The sequence below is a fragment of the Quercus lobata genome, chromosome 6, assembly GCF_001633185.2.
Source record: "Quercus lobata isolate SW786 chromosome 6, ValleyOak3.0 Primary Assembly, whole genome shotgun sequence".
Taxonomy (NCBI): domain Eukaryota; kingdom Viridiplantae; phylum Streptophyta; class Magnoliopsida; order Fagales; family Fagaceae; genus Quercus; species Quercus lobata.
The window spans coordinates 4,750,988-4,771,611 of record NC_044909.1 but is presented as its reverse complement, the minus strand read 5'-3'; the positions used below and the strand labels follow the sequence as shown (position 1 = coordinate 4,771,611).

Sequence of the window (20,624 nt, the reverse complement as noted above, 5' to 3'; positions counted from 1 at the left end):
TTGAAAATGGATTTGCAACATTGGTCTATTATTAATTTAGAAAGGGTAAATTGGGAAATTTATATAGTCAATAATTTATCTACTCTACTCTCCCTCCAAATCTCTCCAATTTGGGGGAATTAAAAATGAGGGGTTAGAGGTGGTTGAAACCCTTCAAACTCCTCCAAACTCCTCCCCCTCATTCCTTAAAAAACTTCCAAACAAGGTAATTGAATTATTCTCCCTCCCTTTACTCTACTCTCCCTCCTTTTTTAAACTTCCAAACAGGCCATAAATGCATGATTGTGGTCCCATGAATTTTTTTTCTTAACTCTAATAAACCACCTTACAATACGGGATGCATGGAGTTTAATTAGCAATTAGGTCATCTATGGAATTGTGTTGTCACGCTTATTAACTTTGTATCGCAACTTGCAAGAATAAATAAAATTGTTGTGTAGTAGAAATAAACGGCAAAATGGGGCTAGTCTAGCCACTTGCAATTAATCGAAGCAAATGGAAAAAAAAAAAAAAAGTTCTCTCATAATAAAAGGAAATATTGTTTTAAAAAAGACAAAAAAATATTTCTTAAATCTTTGATATTGTATTAGAAAATGTGAGACATAACTTTGAGATCATGATAAAATATAAACAATAAAATGAACAAAATATTATTACAGAGAAAGAGAAGCGTTAACGTAGTTTTGACTATTTTGGAATCACATCATTGGTAATAGTGATCAATGTAATATACATAGATGTCAGAAAACTTGTTCAATGTATTACCTGTCCAAGAAATTGCAATAACACCAATGGTAATAGTGATCAAGGTAATATACCAAAAGGATGCCATGGTATATTCTGTCCAAGAAGTGTGTTAGGGTTGGTTTAAGTTTTTATTGGTCTGGGTGTGTGTTTTGGACACCACCTACCATAAGTTCTTTTTTGAATTTCAGACAATCTATTTAATAATTCACTTTGGAGTTACTTGAAATGTCGGTTTCTGTTTGGCTTGCAAGGGAGATCAAATAGGAGATTGCCCCATTTAATTAAAGAACTAAGATTTGGCATCAAATACCATTAATTTCACACAACTCCAGCTTATATGCCATGTGTCTCGTAGCAAAATGTAATATATTTTAATTTGCTAATAGCCAAAACTTGTTCAATAACATCAATGGTAATAGTGAACAAGTTTTGGCTTTAAATCTTTCTTTATTAATATTACCATCGATGTCATTGAACAAGTTTCTTTAAACCTGTCCAAACTAAAAAATGTAATATGTTTTGCAAACCAAAACCTGTTCAATGTAACATCAATGGTAATAGAATAATAGTGACCAATGTTAATATACATTGATGTATATTACATTTTTTTTTTTTTTTTTTGATTTGTTAAGGTGTCATGAAAAACATATGAACACGTTTTGGCTTTAAAACTTTCTTTATTTGTTGTTGTAATTATCGAATTTATATATATATTATGCTGTGATATGAACAATATCAAATTCAAAAGAGATCATCACGGATGCTTTTAAAAAAGAAAAAAAGAAAAAAGCTCGATATTATTTTAGAAAAGATAAAAACATTTATCTCAAATCTTTGATATTGTATTAGAAAATATGAGACATAACTTTGAGACCATGGTAAAATATAAACAATAAAATGAATAATATTTCATAAAAAATAATAATAATATACAGAGAAATGGAAGCATTAACGTAGTTTTCGCTATTTGTAATGACATCAATAATAGTGATCAATGTAATATACCAAAAGGATGCCATGGTATAAATCTCATCTGGGTGTGTGTTTTGGACACGACCTACTAATTAAGTTTTCCTTTGAATTTCACACAATATATTTATGCACTTTGGACTTTGGAGTGACTTGAAACGTCTGTTTCTGTTTGGCCTGCAAGAGAGAATTACTAGATATGAGACTGTCCCATTTAAAGAACTAAGATTTTGATGAGGTTTTTTGGACCTTTTGTTTATCACAGATTAATTATATGCCATGTGCCTCAGAGCCAAATTAAACTTGCACGGTGACAGGTCATTCACAAGTGCTTCCAAAATTTATTGATAATAACACCAACACAATTCCTTTAGAAAACCATTTTAACATATGAACGACTTACCAGTTACCATACGTGTGATACGTGATACAGACGTCTCTCGAATTTTTGTTTCTACTATAAATTAAACCATTTTGTTCATTCAACAAACATACATTGCTAGAGCAAAACATGGTTTCGGAGAAAACTGTCTCCACCATTGTAAAGGCGGTGATGATCATGATACTCACATTGTTCATTGTTAACAGCAAGCCTGTTGAAACTAAAAGGCTTTTTGTTGTTGTCATGAAGTCATACAAGCTTGAGACAGCCAATAAGGTGCTGCCAGTTTCACAGGTTCGAGCCCCGACTCCACCTTCTGCGCCTAATCCATGCACTCACTTGCCTGGACCACCCAGTAAGGGTTCAAGCTGCCACCATCATTGAAGATAATGGAGCTAGCTTACTTAGCAATTTGGTCATCTGTGAAGTTTGTACTCGCGTTTATTCTGTATTGCAATATTAAATAAAATTGTTATGTTAATGAAAAAATAGCTCTAGCCACTTGCCAAAATTTTGTTTTATGTTTATTAGTTGCAATTAATCGTAGCAAACGAAAAAAAAAACAGATGTTCTCTCCTCTACTGTATTATTGGTTGGTGTTTAAGCCTTGGAGTTTACGTAGACAAAAGTTGACAGGACAGCTTCGATTCATCGCCTTGTCGCTTCTTTTCTTTTCTTTTATATATATATATATATATAGAGTACTTTGTTAAGCAGCGTATGAAATTACATTTTCATCCACAAAATTTTATTGTGCTAATGAGTGTTAAACCGGGTGGTTTTTCGTAATTTGAGTCTGACCACAATAAGTCAATAAGAGAAGGTCCAGAAACAGGAAAAGATAAAAGAAAAGTGAGTACTTTCTCAGTCTTCATGGTACGGCCTTTTTTAGGCCCTTTTAAGGTTTTCTAATTTTCCCCATGGTGAGATTTTTGTCAAGACATCAAGTACGATGGCTCTGAGTCTGACCACAAATAAGCCTCTGCTCATGGCCATGAAGGCACAGATTTACGACGAGCTCAGCAGGTCTTTTTTTTTCTTTTTCTTTTTTTTTTTGGTCTTCTGGCTACTTTCAATTTCTGTTTTTTGGCTTTCTCGGGCTCTATTTTGTCTTTAGTTTTTTTGAAGTAAATACGTAAAAGTTAAACTGAGTTTTTAGCATCTGGGTTCTTTTGTTACTAATAGAGGGGTTTTGAGTATTTGGGATTCTGGGCGTGTGAATTTGTGAAAGACTATAGATCTTTTTTTGGGAGGTTCGGTGGGTTTGGCCCTTTTGAGTATTTTAAATTTAGCCGACCCCAACATTTTGCAATTAAGAATTCTTGTTATTGTTGTTTGGGTATGTTAAAAATTGTTGAAATTTTTGAGGGTATCTTTATTGTTAGATCACTGGGTGCTTTGCCATCTGGGTACAGGAGATTTTTGCCTGTATGGTGAATTTTCCTGTGGGTAATTTTTATTTTATTTAAGAATCGCCTTAGAGTAATTAAAGTCAGTTAATTACCAGACGAAATTACCTTCATGGCGAGTTTGCCTTATGCTTAGGGTTATCAAAGTTTTTTTAGATGACTTTATTATTATTATTAGCTTTTGTAATGTTTTCATTTGAAAATATTTGTGAATATCATGTGAAATGTTATCCCAAGGGCTATGCTCCTAGTGTACAAACCAAAGATGGTCCAGTATGCACTTTAGTGCTTGGTCTATGCCACTAACAATCGTTCTGTTTTGCATACAAAACCCAGTGTTGGGTAACCCCTCTAGTCTATAGATCGGATATACAATGCAGCCTCCTCTGGGCTGAATCTTGCTGCTAGCAGTGACCAGAAACTCTTCCCTTGCTGTTATGAGTAATCTGCCCTCTCCTATTAATATATATATATTTTATTATAGCTTGCTTCATACAAATTTTTTTTTTCAATCCTCTATGACTGAACTATTGTTGTGCCGAATGCCTCCTCACAATTATTTTCATGGTGAATATTGTCTGATGGATTGATGAATATCGAAACTTAGATTCATGAGATGTGCCATTTATAGGTTGCTTTTGTTAATACTTAATAGACATTGCTGTTTGAGTATTATTTTTGGTGGTTATACTGTCATTGGATGCAATTGATTAGTGATTGGGCTTGTCCCGTTGATGTTAGTTTGATTTTAAATGTGATAATGGAACTGTATTCTCTTTCCAGTCTCCAATTTTTAGTTTTTGGGTAAATACGGCTTGCATAAATAACTTAAGTTCTTAAAAACGACTTGACTGAGGCTCAAAGTTATCAAACTCTGATAAAATAAAATAAAAAGGTAGATCAGAAGGGGATCTTCAAATAACATGACATCTGAAAATAAGGAAAAGCCTCTCTTCGCTAAAGCATTAGCACACTTGTTGGTTTCCTGATACTCTGATAGCTGTGCTTCACTTCACACCTATGGAAAGCTTGGATTTAATTCCTGCAGTCATGTACAATGCCACAGATAAGAATGTTAGGTCAAGAAACACTGTTTAAAGCTAATACAACTTCCATAGCATCAAATTTCACAATTAAATAATGGATTCCTAACTCCCTAGCTAGAATGAGACCATATCTAACTGCCCAAACTTCAGCCAACACACTCGAAGCTTGCTGATGCAGGGCATTTAAGTAGTTGTTTTACATTTGTAGTTGAACAGAAAACCAGTAGTAATAGTCGCTTGTGCCTAAACAGTGAGTTAGAGGTTGCTATTGTAACAGCAATCACTTAGAGCCATTTGTAGTTAGTTAGTTAGTATGTTTGTTGGTTAGATTGCCAATTACCAATTAGGTTAAGTCTTTAATTGAGCCAATCCATTGGCTGCTAGTATAGTGCAGCTTGTATAAATTGCAGATTAGGCCCTCCGCTCTCATTTGTATGTGAATGAAATAAGCCTTTTAGAGCTTTTCTTGAACATTGCAGAGGTGCCTAACCACCTATCAATTTGTTCTAAGTAACTCACATTCCATTTAGTTCTAATTCATATCACAGCCCTTCACTTTCCCTGCATCACTTGCCCAATAGCTCTGTAGAATCCATTTGCCCAGTTACCCTCTGCATTTTGAATAAGTCCACCCTCACCAGCCTCGCCTGTGCTCCCCCGGGAGGATGATAGAGACAGCGACAAATCCAACAACATCGTTTCAGTAAATCCAACTACAATGATGCCGTTTCAGTAAAATTTAATACAAACAGCCAAAGCCCCAAGTTGTGCTCTGTCTAATTACCTCCCTCAGGTTTAACACATGGTGCTTAGTGGAAACGTGTGTTTAATTACTGATCACAGGCTGTCAATCTGTTAAGAGTTGTTAGAGTTCTGTTAGAGAATTAGTTCTGGTTAACCACCTAAATTGATCTAAGCTTAAGCTTATCTAAGTCCTATATATAGGACTCTTGTATTGCGTTACAGAGTGTGCTGTATAATATCAGATTCAGATATTTTTCAATCTCTCTCTATCTCTGTTTTACTCTTTCGCACATACAATCTCAAACTCTTTCAGAGGAATCATCGGTATTGAGTTGAACCAGCCCACCGGAGGTGTTTCCCATTTCAGAAACATAGTAGACCTGGCTGTAGATGCATGGTTTGAGGGTAAATAGGCAAAATTTCCATTGCATGACTTAAACTTAGATACTTTAGTCTCGGGTTAAGGCATTTATTGCTGAAAATTACTGTATTTCTATGCAGCCAAAGATTCCATTTGCCTATCAAAAACATGATAGCCCAATGGATAGAAGATTGAGCATGAATAATAGAACAATTGCCATTCCTTTTGAACCAGGAACGAAGGGGGTTTCGCAAGAGAACCCCACTTCATTCTTGTGGAAAAACTACATGTGTTGAGCATGGTTTGGGTTTTGTTATTTGCACTTTAATATATCTTGTGGAGAGGTTACATATGTTGCAATGGCAACAGGCAATTGAAACTTTTCTTGGTTTTGAAGCCAAACATGACAGAATATGTGTTATAAAACAAAAAAATAACTCTGATGGAATTCTATGATCTATGCCACTCACAATGGTTGTGTATTGCATACAGAATTCAGTTTTGGGTAACCTATAGATCGGAGATACATTGCAGCCTCCTCTGGGCTGAATCCTGCTGCTAGCGGTGACCAGAAACTCTTCCCTTACTGTAATGAGTAATCTGCCCTCACCTATTAATATATATTTTAATTATAGCTTTGCTTCATCCAAATTTTTTTTTCAGTCCTACAGATCTGAACTATTGTTGTGCTGAATGCCTCCCTAGTCCCTACAATTATTTTTATGGTGAATGATGTCTGCGGATTGATGAATATTGGACCTTAGATTCATGAGATGTGCCATTTATAGGTTGCATTTGTTAATAGAAGTTGTTTGAGTATTATTTTTGGCGATTATACTGTCATTAGAGTGCATCTAATTAGTGATTTGGCTTGTCCCGTTGATGTGAGTTTGATTTGGAATGTGATAATGGAACCATTATTTCTTCTGTCTCCAATTTTTTGTTTGGCTTTTGTTATTTGCACTTATATATACCTTGTGGAGAAGTTACATATGTTGCAATGGCCAATTAATCAAATTTATAAAGGGCCTATTGAGATCTTTGGGTGAGTCTATTTTTATCTTACTATATATAAAAAGAGAGAGTTTTGCCTTTGTTTGTTGTGTAATAAAACGGTAGAGAAGGGACAAACGATGGGTTGAAATCAATTGTGTTGGGCTGGAGAGAGAGTTTGGGCTTTTTTTTCTTTTTCATTTTTTTTCCTATTGTTATCTATTGCCAGATTTTACTCCCGATTTTTCTCCCAACCACTACTGACACTGAGTAGTGAGTACTGATAGAGAAACACGTATAGAAGGAGGTGGTATTGCATGTTTCCACATTGTGTAGAAGAGAGGAAAAGAAGAAAATGATTCAACTACATATTTCCACTACAAATTAGGACTTCAGGATTTTGGGTTCTAAGTTGGGCATTAGATCTTTCATGTTTTCAATTACTAAGAAAATGATTTATTGATTGATGGATTACAATATGTCTCCATGCTTAGGAAAATGGGGGAAAGAGAAGAGGGAGAAAGGGAAAGGAAGGTTGCAAGTGATTATGAATTGAAATTTAGGTACTTTAATGCGGATGCATTTGAAGTGTTTGTGAAAATGTACAAATTGGCTTTTGGGTAAGTTTCTGTTATTTGTTTGTTAGCTTAAATGATGATATAAGCTCGATGAAACATGTGGCAATAAAACATGATGTCAGTTATCATGTGAAGTGTTTGTCTTAAGGGTCAGAACCTTAAGGAACTCAACCTGAGTGTATAAAGATGGATGGCCACATATTATTAGTGTATAAGGAAGTCAATCTGAGTGCATATGTACAGCTATCTTTTAGATTGCTTTTGTTTCTTTTTCTGATTTTGTATCATGTATAATGATGCTGTTAATGTTTTCTCCATATCTTTATTTTGTTAGACAGGAAGCAGAAGGACTTCTACAGTTATACCGAGGGTCCAGCCAATGCCTTTGTAGTTGTTGTAGAAAAAACTTATCCAATGATCAAGAAGGCTTAACCCCGTGTTTTTGAGAGATTCTTTGCCCATACAAAAAAATTATCCAATTATCAAGCTGATTCTCTTACTTTTAGCTCATTGAAGCTTATATCATATTATTGTACTATAGTCCTAATTTGTGCTTTTGTACTTAATAGGAGCAAATCCAGCATGCTGAGGAACAATTTAACTCTGTGTCACTGTTATTTTCTCAAGGTTTAGTGATTATAAACTATTTCATTTGGTAGACTTGACCTACTTATTCTAGTAAGGATATGCCACTTGATTTTTCTGTTTATTGCAAATTTGCTATGAGCAATCACCAATTTGTTGGATCCAAACCAGAGAAATCTTCAGTTAAAAGGAACTTATAAATATTTCATCTTTCATTTTTTTGCTAGAAACCTGGTCTTCTTAGGTCTTTTCTTTCGATCTCCCATATGAGAGAAGATGTTGAATCTGGCATCTCTATTGAAAATCTCACAGAAGAGTATATATGTTCAATGAAGGATGTGACTCGGGGCTTGATAAAGGTTCTCTATTTGTTATACCTTTTCTACAGTAAGCATAGCATGAATACATATTGTGTTTTGGCATTTATGACTTTACTGAGTGATTATTCACATGGAAATGTTTTGAGTAGTGTGTTTATAGACCTATTCTCAACTTTCGGTTGAGAATGAAACAATTGGATCATACAAATGTGCATTGCAAATGAAATCAAATAATTTCATTTTGTTAGTTTTTGTTTCTTTTAAATTTCATAAATTTGAATACTGATACTTGATTCTAAGCTAGTAGTTTTTATTGGATAATTCAAGTTCAGTTAGGCGGAAAACATCTCAAAGGGTTGTCCCTGTTTGTGGCTAGCTAGCCTAGCTTACTCATGAGGCCCAGTGAATCCTTAGGCGCTGAGACAAATTTCTAGTCCAAACTCCAAGACAAATTTCCAGTGGCATGGATGGTCTCTTTTATATGGGCCTACCTACATGGTTCATGTAGTTTAAAAGGTTCAAGTTCCTGATGACTTCTTGGAATTCAACACTGCACTAAAAGCTGCTTAAGAAAAGTATAGATTTTTTCATAGTAGTCACACGAATACAAATGTGTTACTTTCCATAGTATTATTCTCGTCTCACGGAATTGATTAAGAACCCCAAGAAGCCAAGACAGTGGGTTTATGTTTTTATTATTATCATTTTAATTAAAGATGTTCATGAATTTTCCTATATAGCACAATCGATGTTCGCCATTTATGCCGCAGTCTTGGTTAATACAAAACACAGGATGAAAAGATAGTCTTCTAGATGGTGTTCGAGGCTAAATATTTACAGCCCAACACAATGGGCCAGTAAAGTTAAATTTTCGTATTCGAGCTCATAATGGAGTTAAAGGCCCAATTACTCAAGGCTAGACGAAATGGTTTTTACCTCCTGCTACCACAAAAGGATGATACAAAATCCTGAGACCTAAACCTATACTTCACAAAACTCTTGTGCCTAAGAATTAAGATTAGTTTCATCATGCCGTCCAATCCTACTTGAAAAGCCGAAATGAAAAGTGAGGGGGTTGTGTCTTGGAGGCAATAAAAGGTTTTTTTTTTTTTAATCAATTTTTGGACTCCATGCTAGGACTTGCAAATGGTTTGGAATTTCTTCATCTTCTTTAATATATAATTCAATAGTTAAGATAAGAGAAAACTTTTTGGAAAGTGTTTAATTGAGAGGGGAAGAGAGGAAAATGATGGTGGGGCTCTGGTGTTTTCTTCCCTAGACCCACCAAAAAGTTTTCTCTCTGAAAGTGTTTGATTCTGGGTTTATTTATTGGATTTGGGAACAACATGAAGAACAAATTCTTATTTTCTTATTAAAAAATAATTTTAAGTTCTGTTTTTTAATTTATTTTCTTTTTTGGTTTAAATTGTTTGACATGGTTTTTTATTAAAAAAAAAAATTAAAATGCTAACATGGCATATAAAAATGCCAAATAATATTTTTTAATAATATTTTAATCACCACATCAGTGTCACATCAGCGCCACATCAGCTAATAGGGTGTTCTGTTTGCCACCTCAACTTTTTCTGTTAGTTGGCTGACGGTAAGGACTTAAATGTCACACGTTAATTGGTTTAGGGACTAAAAATGGTAAAAATAAAATATAGAGACCAAAATAGAAAAAGTGCAAAATGTAAGGACTAAAAGTGTATTTACACCATTTTTTTTCCTAGACATGATTTTTATTTTTTAATAAATTTGGGTGATTGTTTTTTTTTTTTTTGGTTACTTTTTTTTTAATTGGACATCATTTTTTAACAAGGGTATATAAGTAAATTTATATAAACACACTTTTTTTATCCTTCCACTTTTTTCAATCCCAACCAAACAAAAATGAGGGAAATCAAAATCTTTTATATCCTCTCACTTTTCCACATTCCCATCATTTTCTATCTTCCCACTTTTCCACCCCTCCAACTAAACAGAAAAAGTGTAATGTGGCCATTTTTTCTAGTCTTTTTTCCTTTTCTTGACTAAATTGTTTGTCCAGAAACTAGATGAAAGAGTAGGCTTTAGTTAGTTTTATTGGAAAAGTCTTTGTTGTTGAATAAAAAATCTAAAGTTCGTTCGAACTACTTTTACACCAAAAACTAATCAATGTCTTTACTCTTATGATAAAGAACAATTAGTAAATCAAGAGCAATTAGCAGATCATCATATCATCATATCATCATGAAAATGATCCTATAGGTTGAAATTTTATTTTGAGGGTGTGTTGGTTCTTGATAAAGCTTACAAGGATACACCTCAAATCCACTTCAAAAGTAACTGACCAGGGAAAAGCTGAATACAATTTGGAAAATATGAACACGTACGTAGAAGTAAAAACATTCCCGGATCTAGAATATAATTTATTCAGATTCCACAAAAGTGAGTGATTAGCATTTCTTTTGTGGTATTAGAATCCTTTTCATTTAAAATAGATCCATTTGATAATTTAGATTTAAAAGACAAAACATTTGATAATTTAGATTAAATATTAAAAATAAAAAAAAAGTATATAATTATTCAAACATAAGAAAAAATCAAATCATTTCGAAAATAAAAGTGTCTGTAACTCCAATCAATTACACTCTAGAGAGATAATATACTGACTTTAAGGGAAAGTAGGAGTGACTAGAATAGAATTTCTATTTTGAATCGAAAAGGTGTGGCTTCATTTATGAGATTATAATTGCCTGTGTTTTTATAAACTTTATTATCCTTGCTTTTATTTTTATTATTTGTCCTCATTTTTTATTTTTGGTAGGATTATTGTTGAATACGTGTTAGGGTAGGACTAAAAAATAAATATTCTTATTTTTGTCACTCTTAATGTTAGATGCTAAACTAAAAGTGTAAAAATATTCTTTAACATGCAGAAAAAAATACTCCATTATAAATATTCTTTAATTCTGATAGTGAATATTTATAAAATTTCTCAAAACACCATTAATTAAAGTATTATACACACACACACATTAATAGTATTAACTTCAAGTCACTTTTATCAATGTTACAACATTCAACAACTTTCTATGGGATTTTGATTTTTAAACAAATCCACCATTAAATTATATAATCATCTTATACTTTAGATGCATGCAAAATATTAAGAGAATCCAATATTAATAAATATGTTATTATAATTATAAAATGTTTAAGTTCTAAGTTTTTTGAGCTTTAAAATTATATATTCAAAAATATGACTTATGGTTCAAAAAGTAAATAAAACCCAATTGACAAGAAGTTCAGTATATGTTAAAAACATACAAAAAAGGTAATCTAAGAAATTTATAAAATATTAATTTAATAAAAATTATTAGGTTGAATACCCTATAATTAATAATAATATATAAAATATAAATTTATGTGTATCAATTGAGCAAAGTTTTTCAGACTATGAGCTAAAAGGAGCTTTATGCAAAAGTTCTATCACTAAAGAGCTTTTAGAGCTAAAAAGCTCTTTTAAGAAAAAATGCTAGTGTTGATAATCCACCTAAAGGAGCTTTATGTTAAAGTTCTACAACTAAAGTTAAATTTTTTTTCTGTTGCAATATCTAATAGACACATTAATGCTTTTTTTTTTTTAATTTAAAATTCAAGAAATACAATAGAGGAGAGAGAAATACAATAGACACATTAAGACTCTATCGCTTATTGATAAATGTGGTAAGGTTGTGGAAATAGCTAGAAGGTTTATTATTATCTTAATTGTTCTATTGAGAGCAATTGTATTATTACTTGTATATAATAGAAAAATAATTAAATTTTAGCCAATCAAGTACAAACTTTATCCACATCAGACCATGCAAAATTATGTAAAAATAAATAAATCATTTTAAAAACCAAGAAAAATTGATAATTTATTGTTTTTTGCAGTTGAAAGCATCTTCCTGTCTTCGCACTGTAAAACTAACTCTGTTTGCAAATCGGGCTTCTTTGTCCTTTATCTTTGCATATTCTTCCTAGCTTCTCTGTCTTTTGACTCTTTTCTTCTCTTTTGACTCTTTTCCTTTTCCTTTTTTCTTTCTTTCTTTGTGCTCTCTAGTCTCACCCCTATCTTCAAAAACAGAAGCAACCCATTATTTTCATAGCCAGATGAAAACGAAACGCACCGACACTTGTTTTATTCTCTTAAAGCAACATTTGTGTTTTTCTTGTTATTGTACTTTCCATCTCTGACGACTACTGCTTCCGCTGTTTTCAAAGAGATTGGTGGATCCACCAACTAACCATATGACTTTTTTTTATCCTTTTTTTGTTTTTTTTTTTAAACCCTCAATTTTGTACTTTCCTTCTTTTTTGACATGATCACGTGTTTATTTTTCTTTGATAAGATATTTGGTTAGCTGAAAAAAGCACAATATTTTGTATTCATTTTCAGTTTTATATGGGATTCACTATTAAAAGATCGGTTTGGTTTTAAATTTATACTTAGTTTTCATTTTCAGCATCCTAAAAGTTGGATTTGAATACAAAAAATAAAAACAACTTTTCAGCATTTTCGTTTTCTATGAATACGAATGTAGTGGCATATTTGTAAATATTGTGAAAATACAAAGCTACTTTTTTTGAGTGATGTGAGTCTGTGTAAGTGAGAAAATTATTATTATTTTAAATAGAAAATAATGACTAAACTTGTGTATTGTTAGAGATATATTAGCCCATTAGCATAGACCCAAAATAGAATTAAACTTGAACCTATACTAATGGGCTAATATATCTCTAACATGTATAATGTATTCTATACTCAAATTATGTATTCAAAACCACTTGCCAAACACTATCAAATATGAAAATAAGTATTTTTTTCTATATTTAGATTTAGGATTTGAATATAAAATACTAGAAATGAAAAGTGAATACACCACTTTTTGAAACCAAACAGAAAAAGCATTTCAAAAGTTTTGTTTTGGTTTTTGTTCTTAATTTGGATAAAATATAAAAACTACTCTCCAGAGGCTTGAGCAATTAGGTCGTACCAAAACTTTCCAAAAATATCTAATTTTGCTCTTTAAGTAGTACGAATTTTCTTATTTTAAAATCGTTACATAATAGTCTCATTATTAATGTTGCAAACTACATTTTTTTTTTTAAATTTTAGTTAAATAAAATTTTTCTTGGACTCATCTTTTTTTTAAGAACCTAATATATTGTTAAGGTACTAAAGTTTAGGCGCGCTTGGGATTCTAGAAAGGCCATGATGGTCTGATCTACATCAGTGGGCCAATTGGTTACCATTCCATCTCGAATGTGAAACTTGAAAATTACGAATCTCATGGGCTAGAGAAGAAATACCATAAACTACCGATGCTATTGAAGATGGTGGAAGATACTTTCCAGCAATTGCATTTGGGACCACCGGAAAATCACCATCAAGAATAATCTCTCGGACACCAAGCAAATATCAAGCCTTCTTCAAAGACTTTAGCCTCAATTTCCAATGGCCCAAGCGGTTGTAAAAATTTCTAGTTCATTGCTGCTATAACCATCCCACAATGGATAGGGACCAGAAATTTTTGTTTAGAGGCCATGACTAAATGATAATATTGATTCACAATACATGTACCTATGTATGTATGTCTAAAGCACTCATTACTGCATTAATTAAGAATTTTCAAACAACATTTTCTAAATTTGTCTCTCCAAATGTCAAACACATAAACAAATTCATTAGTTTTGGCATGTGTGAGATCTTTCAGATCAGTGGTTCCATAAATAATAAATTGGACCGCGAAACTTTATGTTGTAATCTTGTGGCTGATATGTTGGGGGGAGAGTGGTCCGAGAAAAACTTAAAAATAAAATATGAAAAGCGATTAAGCAAATTGGAAAGAAACATGTACAAGTGGGCACATCCCTTTGTCGGAAGGAGGAGCATATCTTTAGAGGGCAAATTGTGAACGTAGGTCCTCCCGTTCACATGACAGTCACAGATTAGTAATACATAAGAATGTAGTAAGTTGAATGTTGGTCGTTTCTGATGTGCGGCCCGCCATTAAGGGAGAACTAATTAATACTTGTATTGTCCCATTTAAATACCTAAGGTTTGGAGGTTAAAATGCCACCTAGTCTATATTTCCAATGTGATCCAACGTTAAACTACTCTCCTTTATGTGAAAGATCTTATTTTTGATAGGTGTAACATATATATATATATATATATATATATATAGGGTCCATATATATATATATATATAGGGTCCATATATATATATCTGGCCAATATGTGCCATTGTCCCAATGATTGAATCTATTCTATTTCTAAAAAAAGATTATTAATCCTTAACTTTTTGAGGAATCCTAATTGATTCTTGTTTATTAATATGCGCCTATATTTTTTTTTTACTTCATCGATTTGATTTTTTCGGTGGATACTAGGACTCTCATATTGAAAAGAATTATAAATTTTAGGAATTAAAACTGTGAGAGTAAGAATTGTTAAAGTACTAAGGTTTGGTGGTTATAAACTTATAATGCGTGGGGCCCTTTTGTTTCTCCTATAAATGCATACAAATCTACGGCATTGACAAATCGTGTTCAAATCTGTCCTTTTTGGGCAAAGAAGGCTCTCTAGATCAGTACGTGAAATATTTGATTATGAAAGGCACCCCACATTATTATAGACCGAGATCGAGACGATTTTTTTTTTTTTTTTTTTTTTTTTAATTGAGCCGATTTGTAGTTGATTTGAAACCATCAAACCCAAAAAAAATAAAAAAATAAATAAAAAATAAAAAATCAAACCACATATTGATAGAGAGCAAAACATGTTTTCATATAATAAAAAGGGTGTGGCTTGTGTCCAGTGGAAGTTTCCACTGGACACGTGTCCACTCTTGGACATGTGTCCATCATCCAACGTGTCCAGTGGAAACTTCCACTAAACACAAGCCGTATCCTAATAAAAATTGTGTTTAATTTTAAATGCATTCATGTGTTTGCATGGATTACATGCTAGTACCTATTAATAGTCATCGATTCAACTATACAATCAAATAGAAAAATTTCTGGGACAAATAATCATTCAAATTTCAATATATATAAAAAAAAATGTATAACTTCAACCAAATACATGTTATATTATTTTATATATAAATTAAATGATAAAAATAATATATTTTAATCATATACATTTATAATATTTAGGGAAGAAAAACAAACTTTTGATAAAGTTTATGGATCAAAATAGTATTTTACCCATTTAAAAAATATACATTAAAATGCATAATGTGAGGGCCAGATAGCCAAAAGGTACTGTTAAAACTGTATATATTGGGTCTATGGCCTAGTTCGAGGATATTTGCTTGTTCGAGGATGGTCAAATAATGTTACTATGTGAATGGTAGAAAAGGAAGAGATAAGGATTGTACATAATAGTCCAAATGACGTTCGAGGAGAAAAGTCATATCGGAAATATGGATCCGAGATCAGTAGGAATGTCCTATCATCCCAAACATCCTTCCAGGTTGTATCACGATTAGAAGTCAGACATTGGATATGAGAGGAGTAGAGGAAGGCAACAAATATCTTTAAAAACTGCTATCTCCACATTAAATGCATTCCAGCTAACTCTCTGGCCGCATTAATGTGGAGGTGATATCTGAACAGTGATGAAGCAGCCTTACAGCTGCTAGTAGAAAGGTTCTGGAAGGTGTTGCATGGGACAAGAAAAAGTTCTTAGAATCTAATCTGCACGTGTATGGTGGGGATGATGCCAAAAATTATATTATATAGCATGGAAATGTGGCCTGAAAGAAGGAGGACGAGAAAAAAAAAAAAGACTGTAACAAACCTTTTAACTCTTGTAACCTTGATCATCAACTCGACATTATAACAGATCTCCTTAAACTGTGCCGAGGACAAATTTTTCTTACCTTACTTGTGTTTGATTTTCTTAAATAAACAACTGTTATTGTCTTTCTTACTCATTAGAATTAGTTCTTTCATCCATGCTCTACAAATTCATTAAGCTAAAACTCAATTATATATTGGGTCAAATCCAAGTTCAGTCCTTACACATAGTATTTTTTTTCTTTGGTTTTATATATTGATTTATTTCACATAAAATTGGATAAGTCATACATTACTTAATTAAGTTAATTAAGTAGTTGAAAGATTTTTAAGTTTTATGTAAAAACTCAATTTACATTGATCGCTTGTGCTGAATTTGTAATATACTTTTAGTTTTATTAATGTGTTATGAGATAATTTTTGCCTATGAGATAAACGTTTAAAATTTTCATTAAAGCAAATATTAATTCATAACACATGAATAAAGCTAAAAATAGTGTACAGTATTGCTTGTTATGGAAAAAAGAAAAGGCATGTTCTCTAACTTCCACCTTCCCATTATTTGAACATTGATTTATTGTGTATTCAAAAAAGAAGAAGGCATGTCACGTGATACTGTGAGGCGTTGTTGCAGATGAGTCTTTACAAAGCAAGCTACTTGTCTCACACGCACAGATCATCTCCACCTCCAATTCAATTTCCAACTCAACAATGCAAAAGAAAGACCAGAAAAAAAAAAGGGTACATTATTGATGTGGAGATTTCGAGACTGTGGTAGTAAAAGTATTCCCTATTTGTTTTGGACCCGACCTAAAATCAAGTTGCTGTGAGTTGATTAGTTGAAATGTCGGTTTCTGATGTGCGGCCTGCAATTAAGGGAGAACTAATTAATACTTGTCATTGTCCCATTTAAAGACCTTAGGTTTGGAGGTTAACAAAAGCCACCTAGTTTATATTTCCAATGTGATCCAACGTTACACTACTATCCTAAGTCATGGGTTCATTTCAACTCAAAAACAACATCAATTCTTCAACCTCAATCCTGCAAGGTAAGAAAATTTAGCTCCAAAACTATGAGTTTTCCATGTGATTGTGTACTGTTGGGGGTTTCCTAAATCTTAAAATTTGTAAAGCTATTTTGGAAGATTAATGACACAAAGGGTTTTGGGTGCAAATTTTGCGCACTGGGTCGATTGTTTTTTTTTTTTTCTTTGAATTATGTTGTTCCTTTTTCATATAGGTTCCCCTTAAGGTTACACGGTGTGTGGTCCTAAATTTCAAATGGTCTCAATCTCCCAGCCCTTTCATCTTTCTCTCTGAATCGAGAGCACCAAAGTAATGGCTTTGGCAATGGGCAGTGTTGGCTCTAGCCCCTACTGGCTATTTTTTTTTCCCCCAAAAAAAAGTTTTATTTTTATTTTTTAATTTTAAGATATTCTCAAATAAAAGATTTTTTTAATTTTTTTTTTTTAAAGTTAAGATTTTCTCACTCAAATAAAAATTGTTTTTTTAATTATTTAAGGTTTAAATTTTTTTTAAAAAAAATTTTAAATTAAGTCTCAATGAACAAATTAGTGGGAGACTAAACTCTAGACTAGACTTCTAGTACAAATAGGAGACTTGACTTGCACACAAAGTAGAATTAAGCTTGTGTCTATGCTAATGGGCTAAAATATCTCTTACAGTAATGATTTTTTTTTTTTTACTACTGATTGTAGAGAAATGGTGGCGGAGTCTATATACAAAGAGACATGTGTTCCGGTGAATGATGGTCCGAGTTGGGCGAAATACATGTCGATCTCTGGTTCATCTGATGATGAATATGATATCATCACTCTGCAGTACACTGAGAATTATGAGTGAAGCAAGTTATTGCTTGATGTTTCCAAGGTTGCCTTTTTGTGCTCTCTAGGTTTGCTTTAACAGGATGTTGAAAGCATACGAACATCTTTAGCTGCATATTCTTGTAATAATAGGCTTATCATTCATAGGTGACTTGTGAACTGTATCAGCATTTTTCATTATTATGGATGTCACTTTAAAGTTTACTGGCATTTCAGCTATTTTAATTTCTTATAGAAAGTACAATTTGTTGGAGCTCTGGTAAGAATTAGTTTGCACAACTTCATTCATTTTAAGGGCTAGTTTGAAACCAACTTGCCAGATTGGTTGATACCAAAATTATGGTTTATGACTCACAGTGTTGGTTTTAGTTTGATCCTTTTTGGAAGTATATTTGGGTTTTGAGTTGGACTTCTTTTCTCTTTGGTGTAACGTGTGAAGCTGAACAGATATTTTTTCTTTTCCCCTCCTTTCTCTTGGTGGTCTTATTGAAACCAATTTCCATGCCAATAATGTAACAAGAAACTGAAATAATATTAGTGTATGAAAAAATCTGAGAGAAATCTAAATAGAATAGAGAGAATTTCATTGATCAAAAAAGAATACACGAAGTTAATGAATAAAATACACAGTGCTCTGTTTATATACACAGTGAACATAACTAACTCTCAAAAAAGTGGCGCCAAAGTTAGTTAGCTAAACTTCTGGAATTTACACGTGTCAATACTGACTAACTACTTCCTAGAATCACGGGACTCAAATCCTCAGCGCTCTTGAATGAAGAACTCGTGATGTGGAACTGCTTCAATTGCTTCCCAGACTTCAGTGCTACTCTGGTCAGCTATTGATGCATCCTGTGTGGCTTGGTCCCTGCACTGCCTATCAGCTAGTGTTGCATTCTTTACAACCCTCGTGGCTTGATCAATGCTCTTCACTTCAGCAGCAACTGTACTAGCCATCACACTTGTACCTTGTCTCATGCCACTCTGTCCTGCAATATGCCCTGCAGTATGCCCTGCATTTTTAACACTCCCCCTCAAGAGCACAGCTCTTGCCTTGTGACTTGACTTAGGTGGGGAAGGGTATTCTACTACATGAGCAAAGATATTGATTACACCCAATCTAGTGATCAATCTCAAGTAGTTTTCAACTCCTAAGGCTTTTGTAAAAACATCCGCCAATTGATTTTTGGTTGAGACATAGAAGGTCTTTAGTGTACCATCAAGAATCCTATTTCGTACAACATGGCAATCAGCTTCTATGTGCTTGGACCTTTCATGAAACACTGGGTTAGCTGCTATGTGAAGTGCTGCCTGGTTATCACAGTATAACAAAACAGGTCTGTCATGTTTAACATGTAAATCCTCTAATAAATGCAATATCCAAGTCAGCTCACATGTGGTTGTGGCCATTGCCCTGTATTCTGCTTCTGCACTTGATCTAGACACTATACTTTGTTTCTTAGATCTCCAAGACACCAAGGCATTACCCAAGAACACACAATAGCCTGTCAAGGACTTCCTTGTGTCAGGGCATCCAGCCCAATCTGCATCACAGTATGCCTTTAAGTGCAAATCAGAATCTGTGGGGAAGAAAACACCTTGTCCAGGTGTGCCTTTAATATACTGAAGTATTCTGGTAGCAGCCTTCATATGTGGTACTCTAGGTTGTGCCAAGAACTGACTAAGCCTATGTACTGCATATGTGATATCTGGTCTGCTCAAGGTTAAGTACATTAGCTTCCCAATAAGCCTCCTATACTGGCCAGGATTAGAAATCAGATCTCCACCACCTTTGGATAACTTCAATTGCTGCTCCATTGGTGTTTGAGTTGGTTTGCAACCTGTCATTCCAGTTTCTTCAAGAACTTCAAGAGCATATTTTCTTTATGTTAAACTGATCCCAGTCTTGTTCCTTGCAATTTCCAAGCCTAAGAAAAACTTGAGTGATCCCAAGTCCTTGATCCCAAACTTCTGATCTAGCACTGACTTCAGAGAAGTAACACAATCAAGATCATTGCCTGTAATGATCATGTCATCTACATAGACCAGTATTGCAGTGAACAAAGAACCATTCCTATGAACAAATAGAGAATGGTCTGCTTGGGACTGAACAAAACCAAGCTGTGTAATTGTTGCTGACAACTTTGTGTACCATTGCCGAGAAGCTTGTCTTAAGCCATAGATTGATTTCACCAGCTTACAAACTTTAGGAGCAGATGCTGCTTTAGGAACTGAACACTCCCCCTTACTGTGAAAACCAGGAGGCAAGACCATGTAAACCTCCTCATCCAAATCCCCATGAAGAAAGGCATTATTAATGTCTAATTGATGTAAAGGCCAAGACTTAGCAGCAGCCAAAGCAAGCAAGACCCTTACTGAAACAGTCTTAGCAACTGGAGAGAAAGTCTCTAGGAAATCAAGGCCTTCTCTTTGGGTATAACCCTTAGCTACCAATCTTGCTTTATACCTCTCAACACTGCCATCAGGATTGAGCTTGACTTTATAAACCCATTTGCAGCCAATGGGAAGCTTACCAGGAGGTAAAGTAGTCACATCCCAAGTGTGATTTGTCTCAAGAGCTTGAACTTCCTTGTCCATGGCAGCTCTCCAAAGAGGATCTTGAACTGCCTGGGAGAAGCTCTGAGGTTCTTGAGGACTAGAACCAACTGTCATGAGGTAAGATTGGTAACCAGGTTCCAAGTGAGAGTAGGTGATGCACTCAGCCAGATCATAAGCAGCACCAGGAGCAAATGCAGTACAAGCATAATCCTGCAAGTATGCAGGAGGTCTAGTGTCTCTAGTTGATTTCC

The 20,624-nt window shown here is 33.6% G+C and overlaps 1 protein-coding gene across 1 annotated transcript; it reads left to right on the top strand.

Annotated features, from left to right (window-relative positions):
- Positions 1–2,920: 2,920 nt before the first annotated feature.
- Positions 2,921–8,317, top strand: LOC115949700. The gene is made up of 4 exons (XM_031066988.1): positions 2,921–3,124; positions 7,146–7,271; positions 7,799–7,856; positions 8,042–8,317. The coding sequence occupies exons 1-4, from the start codon at positions 3,051–3,053 to the stop codon at positions 8,315–8,317; spliced, it is 534 nt and encodes a 177-aa protein (XP_030922848.1). The 5' UTR covers positions 2,921–3,050.
- The last annotated feature ends 12,307 nt before the right edge of the window (positions 8,318–20,624 follow it).